At 45.6% G+C, this 13,385-nt stretch overlaps 1 protein-coding gene across 1 annotated transcript in view; it reads left to right on the forward strand.

The window, feature by feature from the left end:
* Positions 1-12,969, forward strand: part of LOC146180648 (uncharacterized) — a 37,264-nt gene extending 24,295 nt beyond the window's left edge. Inside the window, exons 4-5 of the mRNA XM_084575613.1 lie at positions 564-694; positions 12,778-12,969. Coding sequence (XP_084431739.1) covers positions 564-694; positions 12,778-12,969 — 323 coding nt within the window. The remainder of the gene's footprint in view (positions 1-563; positions 695-12,777) is intronic.
* The last annotated feature ends 416 nt before the right edge of the window (positions 12,970-13,385 follow it).

The following is a 13,385-nucleotide window of genomic DNA, read 5'->3' on the forward strand; positions in this document are numbered from 1 at the left end:
GAAACTGGAGTTCTATATTTACTTTTCTGCTTCTGCCCCATCAGCAAACATTTGTCTAATATATTTGTGATTATAAGGTAATTGAGGCATAAAAGCACAAAGTAAAGAAGAAAATATAAGACAGGAAAGACAAATATCGGCAGTAAAATGAAGAAATATCCGTCACATGCATATCATTCGTAGTTCATAACTGCATCGTGGATTACATTGTCCTGCCATTTGCAAATTTAATTGAGTTTCCTCCTTTGTCGTTTGCTTTCTCCTCCTAAGCGCACTCTTGTGAAATTTTTGATGAATTTCACAAAATATTTAGTGACGTCACAGATGAGGCAAGAAATGTTTTCACAACGATAAACAATTACGATGGGTAAATAAACAAAACTGCGATGAATATTCATTCATGATTGCCGTAGATGTGAGTGGTTCTTTTTCACAATTAGACATTTGCTATTGTTCTATTCGTATCGACTTTGGTAGCCTGCGCTTCCTCGGGGTTTGCAGTTACAATCTTACGCTGATAGACGACAAAATGTTAGAAATATGCTTCATCTTCTCGCTTGCAGTGGACAACTCGGAGGTGTGCAAGGTTGGCGACGTCAAGGTCGCCGACAAACTAGAGAGCAGCGCTACCGCACAGAAGAAGGGCAACAATGTGTTCATGGTCTTCGAGGATAACAACACTATCCGCGAAAAGGTAATGGATTCAGGTCCTGTAACTCGCACATTCTATCCGGTAAATAGGTTCACCAACATATGTCTTGTTTCCCAGAAATCTGCTATTTTCTAGGAAATACTCGTATTATAGGTTGTACTGTTCAGCCTGCAAAATATTTATGTGTTTATCACCAAATGAAAAAAAAATCCGGATGATGCAAGACCTTATACAGGCATTATGAAACAACATCACACAAATATAATACAAATGCCATGCATAGTAAAAAATTCATACAAATCTCCTACATTACCATACAATACCAAAAATGTATATTAATATATGATCAGTGTATGATATTGTATTATGACGCTCGTATGAGTTTTACAACTTATTCTTTTTGGGTTCATGCGCTAGCGGCGACATTTTTGTATGTCAGCACTATATGACATGAGCGAAGTCCAGTTGCATAGTGAAATGGCCGCCACGCTTCCATAGACGCCCATACTTTCAAAACAGGGCGTTTCATGACATCGCCAGCGGGGAAGTCAATATCATGACGTTCAGCGGCACCACGCTGACCTATGCATATGCCGTGAATTTGTAACGTTATATTTTTGTTTATTTGTTTAATTCGTCGTTTATTATATCAGTTGTGTTTCCACTTCGTGGGGTGATGCTGGGAGATATTGATAATGGAATCGGTGTACTTGATGCATTGCTGGTTCCGATTCGCGAACATTCACATTACTCGAAGACAGGAAATGAACGTTAAATATTTATTTATAACATAAATAAAACGAGAAGAAACAAGCAAGGAGAAAACTATTTACAATACGACTGAACGATTGATTAGACGCAATAAACTCTGATTTTACCCGAAACGCTTACTTTTAAGCCCTTTGTCTCCGCCCTCGACGGGCACAGCAACCAATAAAAAATCAGACGTCACGTATTACCAATCGATGGCTAGGCAAATCAAAATAAGATTTTCGCCAGATAATCAAAGACTGGCGAAGGGATATCAAGTAATCAAATACCTGGTAATGTAGAGGTTTTAAAAAAACATATAATGGCACTGAAGTCACTGCATTCCGAACCTCTGCCTTTACCTATGTTTTCTCTTTCGCACACATGCATACGGGACAAACGTATGTCGCTTGAACAATCCCATAAGGCTCGTTACAAAAAAAAAAGGGCAACCTGTCGTTAAGGGGTTAAGCGTTCAAAGCAACTTCTGAACACCTGAAGCTCAGACAATCCTTTGGCGCCGCATCGCGTACCGGTCAGCCACCGTATACGTCAGTTCAGTCGTTCAGTCGTGTCCGACTCTTCGTGACCCTATGGACCATGTCACGCCACGCTTTCCGGTCTCTCACTATCTTCCTCGTGCAGCGGTGGCGTAGCGGTAAAACATCCGCCTCGCATGCAAGGGGACCGGGGTTCAAATCCCGGCTTCTCCGGCGACCCTCAACCTTTCCCAACATCAAATCTTTCTCCAGCGACTCCTCTCTTCTCATCAGATGACCAAAGTAGCTGAGATTTAACTTTAGAATTTGACCCTCCAATGAGCAGTCAGGGTTTATGGTCGACAATATCGACTGATTTGATCTTCTGGCAGTCCAAGGAACTCTCAAGAGTCTTCGCCAGCACCACAATTCAGACGCGTCAATTCTTCGGCGGTCAGCCTTTTCACAGTCCAACTCTCGCATCCATACATCACAACTGAAAAACCCATAGCACGAGTTATACGGATCTCGGTTGGCAGACTAATGTCTCTGCTCTTTACTAGGCGGTCAAGGCTAACCATTGCTCTCTTTCCCAGAAGCAGGCGTCTCCTAATTTTATGGCTGCAGTCTCCTTCCGAGGTAATCTTGGAGCCCAAGAAGAGAAAATCTGTCACAGCTTCCACTTCTTGTCCATTGATGCTCCAGGACTTGATAAGGCAAGACGCCATGATCTTTGTCCTTTTAACGTTCAGTTTAAGCCCAAACTTCTCACTCTCTTCTTGTACGCGCATCAGAAGTCTCTTGAGTTCCACTTCACTTTCTGCCATTAAAGTGGTATCATCCGCATATCTAAGGTAGTTGATACGTTTTCCAGCAATCTTCACTCCAGCTGAAGACTCGTCCAGACCGGCTTTCGTCATGATGCACTCTGCATATAGGTTAAATAGGCAGGGCGACAGTATGCAGCCTTGCCTCACTCCTTTCTCGATCGGAAACCAGTCAGTAAGACCATGCCCAGTTCGGACTGTGGCCTTTTGCCCTTTATACAGGTTCCTGAGGAGACAGATGAGGTGAATTGGAACTCCCATCTCTTGGAGAGCTTGCCGCAATCTGCTGTGATCTACGCAGTCAAACGCTTTCGCATAATCAATAAAACAGAAGTAGATGGGTTTCTGGAACTCTCTTGCTTTCTCCATGATCCAGCGAAGGTTGGCAATTTGGTCTCTAGTTCCTCTGCCCTTACGAAACCCAGCTTGCACGTTCGGAAGCTCCCGATCCACATACTGCTGCAGCCTACCTTGGAGGATTTTCAACATCACCTTGCTAGCATGCGATATAAGCGCGATCGTGCGGTAGTTGGAACAATCTTTGGAACTGCCTTTCTTTGGAATGGGGATGTACACTGACCTCCTCCAATCCTGTGGCCACTGCAGGGTTGTCCAAATCTTCTGACATAATGTATGCAGAATGTTAACAGCGTCATGGTTGAGGTTTTGAAGCAACTCAGCTGGAATGCCATCAATTCCGCTAGCTTTGTTCTTAGCAAGGCTGGCTAAGGCCCCTTCAACTTCACTCTTCAGGATGCCCGGCTCGAGATCAGTAATCACAACCGTCTTATGTTGAGTTTGCACATTCGGGTCCTTCTTGTACAGTTCTTCTGTGTATTCCTGCCACCTCTTCTTTATCTCTGAGGCTTCAGTGAGGTACTTGCCTCGTTTATCCTTTATCACGTCCAGCTTAGCACAAAAGCTTCCTTTGATATTCTTGATTGTCTTATACAGAGCTCTTGTGTTCCTTAATTGGCTGTTGTCCTCAACTGATTGGCACTGTATGTTCAGGAAGGCATTCTTATCTCTCTCCTTGCTATTTTCTGAAAATCCGCATTGAGAACCTTGTATCTTTCTCTTTCCCCCATAACTTTTGCCACCCTCCTTTCCTCAGCTATTTGCAAAGCCTCTTCAGATAATCAGTTTGCTTTCTTGAATTTCGTTTGCTTTGGAACTACCTTAGTAGTAACTTCTTCTATTATATCACGAGCATCAGTCCACATCTCTTCGGGCTCTCTGTCTTCTAGATCTAATTCTTGAAATTGATTCCTCACTTCCACAGCATATTCTAATGGAATTTGGTCCAGATCGTACCTGAAAGGCCTTCTAGTGTTCTGCGTTTTCCTCAATTGAAGCTTAGTTTCGGCAACAAGAAGCTGATGATCAGTGCCACAATCGGCCCCAGGCCTTGTTTTTACTGCTTGTTTAGCGCTTCTCCATCTCTGCCGGCAAAGAACATAATCGATCTGATTCCTGTACACACCGTCCGGTGAAGTCCATGTGTACAGGCCCCTCTTGTGCTGTTGAAAATGAGTATTCGCTATGCTCAGGTTGTTTTCTTGACAAAACTCTACTAGCCTCTGCCCAGCTTTATTTTGGCTCGCCAAGACCGAACTTGCCTATAATTCCGGATATTTCTTCACTTCCGACCTTAGCATTCCAGTATCCCATAAGAAAACGACGTCGGATGATGGGGTGAGGTCTAAAAGGCATTGTAGGTCCGCATAAAATCTCTCAACGTCAGCTTCTTCAGCAGTAGTGGTCGGTGCATAGACTTGGTTATGTTGAAAGGGTGACCTTGGATCCGAAGTGAAATCATTCGGTCGTTTTTGGGTTTGTACCTTAGCACTGCTTTGCCCATTCTTCTGTTTACTATGAGAAGCGGCCCATAAATTCTCCCATTCCGGTCCAGTTGAGCTCGCTGATACCCAAGATATCAATGTTCAATCTGTCCATTTCTCGTTTGACGACATCCAGTTTACCTTGCGTCATAGATCTTAAATTGCATGTAGCTATGTGATATATATCCTTGAAACATCGGACTTTCCGGTCGCTTCCCGACACATCCACAACTGAGCGTCCTTTTGGCTTTAGCCCAGCCGCTTCATTCGTCCTGGAGCTACTAGGAATCGCCCTTTGTTCATCCCCTGTAACATGTGGGACGCCTTCCAACCTGGGGGGCTCATCTTCCGGCGCCATATCATTAATGGTATTGTGAGTGGCCATAGGGTTTTCTTGGGAGGAAATACTGGAGTGGGTTGCCATTACCTTCTCCAGTGAATCACATTTTGTCAGAACTCTCTGCCGTCACCTGTCTATCTTGGGTGGCCCTACACAGCAGAGCTCACGACTTATCGAGTTTCGCAAGCCCCTCCGCCACGACAAGGCAGTGATCCATGAAGGGGACCGTATACCTGCTTCTTCACAACTATAATTGTGTAACTATAATTGCGTATACCTGCTTCTTCACAATTATAGTTATGTACGTGTGCAGATCGAACGGCGCGCACGTCGCGAAATGAGAGGACACAAAAAGCGCCTACTGGTACCACAAATAACGACTGCATGCATTCAAACACTGTGAGCATTGTGCCGAGCTGCGCGCCTGAAAGATGTCTATGGCAGGAAGGCAAAACGGGGGACCTGCAGCCACCGAGCCTCCGTCGTTCGTCCGTGGTTGCACCAATTTGGTAACCCCCGTTATCGGGGCAGGTAAACACTGACATCTCGAAGCAGCTGCCTCGCGTCGTACTCTGTGCGAAAGACCGAATGACGCTTTAGAAACTTCATATTGTCGTTCATACTGAGTGATAAAGCAAGCGTTGCAGCAAAATGTATGGCACGGATAAAACAAATATTGGCGATTTTAAAGCTCGTTAATGAGATAATTGATCGACGGCGCTTGTAGTAATGAGGGGCACATAAAGACGTATTCTATATCAGAGTCTTCCGTTCTGTACGAAGTTTCATTATATGTGTATTTTGTTATATTGGAGTATTTCGCTACATCCGGTTCTTCCTTCCTTCACCTATAAAAGAGAAGGAAAAGTTGGCGGTGCTTGCCAAATCGACCTTGTCGAGTGGTCTCAGACGTTGCACACCTCGACTAGCACTGAGTGCATGGCCATGTAACCAGTCACAATATTGAGGACACATATTTGACTATTAAAGTGCGATGAGGTGGAAGCCTTTTAAGCGGTGGCTGCTGAGATCATGCAACCTCTCGGGCGACTTGTTTATGCCACTTGTCACGCTACCTGTCCCGCCATAGCGGTACCACCCATTGCCGTCATGGGATTAATTTTGATGACTTCACGTGGTTAATTAACTCATTGCATTTCATAACTACCTATAGAAATAATTGGTTAATTACATACTAATCATTTAAAAATGTAATTGATTAGTTAATTCTGCCAAATAATTGATCTGTATTGGTGTTAGATTTTTTGCCGAAGATTTTTTATTACGATGACTTCACTCGTTGGTAGCCGATGCCATCATTTTATTGCAATATTGATTGTGACACAAACGGACGGACGCACTCACGGACGCACACTCATGAGCCTAGAGGCTTTCACCTTGATACTTACTACATGCAAGACGCAAGCCCGTGATTTTTGTTCACAACGCCGACGTCGCATTTCCAGGAAAACGGGGTGTTTTACGAGGCCGTGTTAAAATATAAATATAAGCAGACCTTGTTTGCTCATGGGATGGAAAAAAGAGTGAATCGTTTACTTTTTTAATTCCTGACGTAATCGAGAATACGGAGTGCAGAGCGGCTGTTGCATATGCCAGGCTTGACAACACCCCATCCAGGCGTTGGACCTGTCTGAAGTTCTAAAATAAGCTTACGCCTCGAACTGCACCGCATTGCGCATAGCAGCGCGAATGATGACTAATGATGACGTAACAGATGACTGATTCATGGCTCAAGTAATTGGAGGCATGTTACACTCTTGTTTACAGAATGAACAGGCTGTGTTCTTGCGATGATGTCCTACTGTACACGTTGACATTATATCGATAAGCATTAGACTAATGCACTGAATGATGATAGTTCTTATTCAACGGAATCATAGGTTGTGAAACATCATCCATTCATTTCATAGGCTTGTAGCGAGGACATGGCTCATCCCTGGTGCACATGAAATAAAATAAAACAAATTCACTATGCAGACAGGCTGAAAAATCTCCACGAACGTGACGGAAATGTCAGCCAAGATTGTACTTTAGGCGAGAGGTAAAGTCAGTTCGTTGCTGCCCTCTCCAACATCAGAACATATGCTCAGAGGGTGCAAATATGCGAGGTTTAACGGTAGAACATCAGATACCTGATGTGCTAAGAACTATGCTGGGACGTAGCTATGTGAATAACCTGCTGCGCATGGCAGAGAAATTATTCACACCACAAACTTATGAACTAGTGTCGGTAGCATCATTTCTGGCATTGCTACGAGTGCGCCTAACACCTTTATTGTCTACTTACAAACACCGCTTAGCCTTGATATAATTATATACTCTAAGAGAGATGCATGACCTTGGGAAAGGAGAACCGTGGCCTTGTGGCAATAGACACGGGCGCCAGCGGCATCGGTATCGGCGCCGTTCTCGTTCAGCGCAAACCTGGTTTCCCTGAGTACATCGTAGTTCACGCCAGTCGTGCCCTGACAAAAGCAGAGACCAACTGTACACTAACTGAAAAAGAATGTCTGGCGATCGTTTGCCCCATAATTAAGTTTCGTCCTTATTTATATGGTCGGCCATTCGATGTCATCACTGATCACCATGCTCTGTGCTGGCTGTCGTTTCTCAAAGATCCTTCAAGCCGCCTTGCCCGCTGGGCTCTCCGTTTACAAGACTCTGACATTCGTGTCCTTTATTGATCTTGTCGCAAGCACTCCAACGAAGACGCCCTTTTACGCTCCCCTGTGACCTCTGACCCTGAACCCCACGCTGTCGCCGGCCTCACTTCTTTCTCTCTTGAAACCATGGATATGGCATCTGAGCAGCGCAAAGATCCCCGGATTGTTTGGTTGGTTTGTGGGGTTTAACGTCTCAAAGAGACTCTGGCTATGAGAGACGCCGTAGTGGAGGACTCCGGACATTTCGACCACCTGGGGTTCTTTAACGTGCACTGACATCGCACATCACACGGGCGCCTTGCTTTTCGCCTCCATCGAAAAGCGGGCGCCGAGGCCGGGATTCAATCCCGCGTCCTTGGGCACAGTAGTCGAGCTCCCTAACCACTGCGCCACCCCGGCGGGGCGATCCCCGGATTGTTTCGCTCATGAACGTTCTGGCCAACCAATCACAGTACCACCCTTCTCGAGCTCTACGACTTCAAGCCCATCACTTTACTATCCGTGACAACCTCTTTTACCGCAGAAACTACCTCCCTGATGGCCGTAAATGGCTGCTAGTTATTCCGCGACATCTCTGACCAGTCATTTGCGCGAGCTATCACAATGATGCACAGTGCGCCCATGCGGGATTCCTGAAAACATATACTCGCCTACTTCATCGCTACTACTGGCAGGGCATGTATCGTTTTATTCGCCAGTACGTCCTCTCTTGTATCAAGTGTCAGCGTTGCAAGAACCCACCACGCCCTCCAGCTCCCCTGCAGCCTCTCTCGTGTCCACTTCGGCCATTTGCACGTGTTGGAATCGATATTTATGGGCCTCTTTCCTGCTCTTCCGCCGGCAACAGGTGGATCATTGTTGCCGTCGAACACCTCACTAGGTATGTTGAAATGGCCGCTTTACCAACTGGAACTGCTCGTGACGTCGCTAGTTTCATCCTTGAGAACCTTATCCTGCGTCACGGTGCGCCCCAAGAATTACGTAGTGACCGTGGTCGCATTTTTGTCTGATGTCGTAGCAGCCCTTCTTCAGGCGTGCAGTGTTGTTCATCGTACGACGTATTTCTGCCATCCCCAGTCAAATGGAATGGTCAAACGATTTATTCGGACCCTTGGAGACATGATGGCTATGTATGTTTCATCCACCCACTGAAATCCGCCTTTTTCACAAAATGGGGCGCCCTCTAGGAGTGGTTTAAAATACGTCTGCTACTGGTTGAAGACGTCCTTGGCGCCATTGAAATGACAGTGTGTGTTCTTTACAGCTATCGCCATCTATCGCATACGCCTGTCACAAATATTACCTTCACATGGCCTCCGAGATAAGCTACGACTTCGCCTATCGTGAAGGCCAATAACTGCGCATGCGCAGCTGGGGTTGGTGGTTTGTTTTCAACCAGGGGAGAGGCGCGCATGCGCAGAGCGGCCTTGTGAAAAAGGCGCATTGGGACCGTGTGTTACCATTCATAACCTACGGCTACAATTCTGCTACGCAAGCGACTACCAGTTTCTCGCCTTATTTCCTCTATTACGGCCGCAAACCTTCGTGCACAATGGACCCGATCCTACCCTACCGTCCCGACGCCTCCGAATTGACGCCCATTTCTCAAGCCGCTGCCTGTGCCGAAGAGTGCCGTCAGATCGCACGTCAAATCACACCTCGAAATCAGTACCACCAGAAAAACAACCGCGCCGGATCGTCATGTCTGCCGCCTGCTTATTGTCCAGACTCGTTGGTGTGGCTATGGGTACCCACTTCTACTTCAGGCCAGTCGCCCAAGTTTCTGAGTCGATACCAGGGACCCTATCGTATGCTTAAGCAAACTTTTTCGGTTAATTACCTTACAGAGTCCCTCACGCAGTCAACAGATCACCGCCGAAGAGGACGTGAAATTGTCCACCGTGACCGCCTAAAACCGTACTATGACCCTGCCATCGTGACCTCCGCTTAATCCGCCAGGATGGTGTTTTTTTACAGGGGGAGTATATTAAGAGAGTTGCATTACCTGTGGAAAGAAGAAAGAAGAGGAAATCAGAGACGTCGCGCGCCGAAGACGAAAAAGCGTACGAAGCTCGAGCTTTCGCTGTGAACGCTGGCCGTCGTAGCTGCTACGTAGGATAAATATATTGCTGTTGTTGTTGTGGCTGTAGGAAGAAGGAAAAGACTGAGGCTAATAAAACTTTATTCACAATAAGTGGGAGGAATAGGGGAAGTCAGCTAGCGTGCCGCAGGCCCTGGAGACTTTTGGCAACGCCGGCCCATTCGACGGCCTTGAATTGAATGCCAGGGTCATCGCTGGACCTTAGCTTGTCCCAAGCTTTTTTAGAGGGATCAGGCAAGAGTTCTGAGGGAGGCTTATGGGCTTTGCACGCCCAGATCATATCTAGAAGTCTTTCTCCCCGCAAAACCGGCAGAAAATGCAAGGGCCAGCTACTGGCTCTGTAACTGAGCCACCTCCGCTGCCTCGTGCAGACAGAAGAGAAAATAGAGAAGAAGAATATATTGTTGTGCGAACCATTTAAACCGCTTCATTACAATACTAATAATAATTGGCTCACAGGAAGGGTAAGACGCAGTACCTGCCACATCTGGTTTGTGGACACCTGAATTGCGCCGTGAGGGAAGGGAGGAAGGTGGGAGTGAAAGAGGAAAGAGATAAAAGGGTGCCATAGTGGAGGGCTCCGGTGTAATTTCGACCACCTGGGGATCGTTAACATGCACTGACATCGCACAGCACACGGACGCCATGCACTTCGTCTCGCCTCCATCGAAACGCAGCCGCCGGCGGTCGGGATCGAACCCGGGTACTCCGGCAGCAGTCGGACGTATTGGGTTTTGAATGACTCCCGTCATATAACTTTTCTTTGCGCTGACACGAGTTCATCGGTTAGTTTGATGCTTTCCAGTGTCACAGACTGTCGGTGATTGATATGTTGAGTGTCGTGTATAGTAATGGGAGCACGTTAATGGGAAGGTCAGGCTCACGACTAAGTATTTATTTATTTCACCCTCAAGGCCAGAGGCATTACACAGGGGACTGGAGGGTACAAAAACGTAATAACAAAAAAAAATATTGCAGACAAGTCAGTCAACTACCTATACAATGTTGGCTATGGCGCTACGAAAGTGATCAATGTCTTCAATGCTGACGACCGGAGCGAGGAGGTCATTCCATTCCTTGGAGGTACGAGGGATGAAAGACTCACAGCATGTTTGTGTTCTGAATAGAGAGATCCCAACCTTGTGCGCATGGTCCAGTCGAGAAAAGAAGTACGAAGGGGGGATGAGTACGGTACGAGAGATCCCAACCTTGTGCGCATGGTCCAGTTGAGAATAGAATTACGAAGGCGGGGGAATGATTACTGTACGAATCTGGGGGCAAATGTGAAATATTTTATGAAGCAAAAAACTAAGTGCGCGAAAGTTTACGACGAGACGTTAAAGAAGGGAGGTTTAAAATGCGCCTCATTGTTGAAATACTAGCGGTACGATGATAATTGTGCACGATGAAAGGAGCGGAGTTATTCTGAACCATTTCACGGGCGTGAGTTAGGTTAGCACAATGTGGGTCCCAGAATGACAGAGCATATTCTAGTTTAGTACGGTCAAGTGTTTTGTACAAGAGGAGTTTAAGAGAGCTAGGGGCGGAAGAAAAATTAGGAAGGAGATAACCGAGCATGCGATTAGCATTGTTAATTATCGTGTTAATGTGAAGTGACAAAGTGAGACCTCAAGAGGTTTCAACGGCTAGGCAATGGTAGGAAGGGGCGAATTGGAGAACTGTGTTATTTAGAAAGTAGAGCGTAGAAAGTGATGAAATTCTGGAGACACGTAAGAATTTACATGTAGAGGTATTAAGATGCATTTTCCACAATATACCAGTTAGAGATAGCACCAATATCCTGTTGCAAGGCTCTAGAATCGTCATTACTTTAAATTTCACGAAATACAACACAATCATCAGCGAACAAATGAATTTTAGACGATGCGCAGTTAGGTAGGTCATTAATATATATGAGGAATAACAAAGGACCTAAGACGGAGCCCTGAGGCACACCAGAGTCAACGGAACTTAAGGAAGAGATATGACTGTTGACACAGACTGGGAACGGTTTAAAAGGAAGTATTCTATCCAACGTAGCAGGTTAGGTTGAATATTTAGTTGAGACAGCTCAAAGAGGAGGAGACTGAGAAACTTTTTCAAATGATGTTTTGAAGTCGAGAAATATGCAGTCAGTTTGGGAATTCCGATCAATTATAACGTGAAGATTGTGAGAGAATAATAATAACAAAATAATAACATAATAATAACATAATAACATGTATTATGCTGTCGTGCTTTAGCGGGCCAGCGGAGCATGCTTGGGATTTGTTAAAGATATATCCCCAAGCATAGAAGATCTATAGCATTATTGATAAGTGGTAGTTTTGAACATCCAAAGAGGTAGCGTCAAAATAAACATTTTGGTTACTACGCGCTGCCGATTATTATTATTGAAGCTGTGGTGGGACGTTAAGAACTAAAGGGGGCTTTTACTATTGCATATTTTTTTTTTTTTTTTGAAATTAATGAAGTCATGCAAAACAACGTACTGGTTGACATTACCGATTCGAAGTATGCTCTTCCATAGAGCAGAATGTAAAAAAATAAGAACAGCCAACGTTTTAGTTGTGGCTACTAGATGCTTCTGTTGCCAGGTGTTAGACACTAGCAGCACCGGGGGCGTCAAGACTATAGAGAAAAGATAACAGCTAGTTTCTAAATTGCGAGTACTAGAGGCTCACGCTATATGCTAATGAGACGAAGTACATTGACGTTGAGAAGACTGTACAAGATGAATAAGCATCAATGTTATACTTGTGTCCACTAGATGCGCCCGTCGATAGTGAGGCTGTAGAACAACGCGAAAGGTGTCAAGACTGAATAACTACAATACGCACGAAAATTTAAATTGTCCCCTTTGGGTTTCGTCCTGGCCAGAAAGTAAGACATTTGTAGAACAGTCATGTGCGTGGAGACTGCATAGGTTTAAAAGCCACCAGGGTTTAAACTCTGGCTGCTAGATGCTCCGTCTCAGAGTGAAAGAGAATGTTCGGAGCAAAATCAGCGGCGTAAACATTGGCTAATAAATGTTTAGTTCGCTGACCAGTCTCTACCTTACAAATGTTCTGAATGTGTGCTTGTATTTTTTGGTGCGATGCAGATGAACGCGGCGATAAAAGAGGCCCGAAGGAAGAACGTGTCACTAGTGTGGGCCGTCTACGACGTGCAGAACGACGCGGCGTCCTGTGTAAGCACTTCGTCAAAACCGGCCAGATACCAGCGCTTCGCCGTCGTTAGAGAGTTGATTGAGAAGGATTACGCCGACCACGCCGACGAAGTCGAGAAGCCCTAGCGGAGAAGGCACTGATCCTGCCTTGCAGCTGCTCCATCTTGTTCATGGAGCCGCCGCGACTGCCATCCTTCCATTTGCTCGCGTTTAAGATCCGGTACATTTAACTGTTTCCGTTGCGTGGTCATCGTCTTGCGACAACGACGGCAATAAACGAAACATCATGCACGCTTCCTGCAAGAATCAAGCTCAGGGGCATGAGTACAATTTTCCGTGACATCACGGGTGACAGCCCACGCACCGCTTCTTAAAAGTGGGGTGAGTCATGTATCGTGGACCAGAAAAAAATGGGAACATGTAGAACATATGCAAGTTTTGTTTGCAACTGGTGTGGCCCATAAATGCATTAAACTTTAATCACGCGATGTGATCTCGCAGGCAAGGCTCACAAAACAATTTCTCACTACACAGCTTTACAC

Source organism: Amblyomma maculatum, chromosome 8, assembly GCF_055883805.1.
Source record: "Amblyomma maculatum isolate TAMU_Amacu chromosome 8, ASM5588380v1, whole genome shotgun sequence".
Taxonomy (NCBI): domain Eukaryota; kingdom Metazoa; phylum Arthropoda; class Arachnida; order Ixodida; family Ixodidae; genus Amblyomma; species Amblyomma maculatum.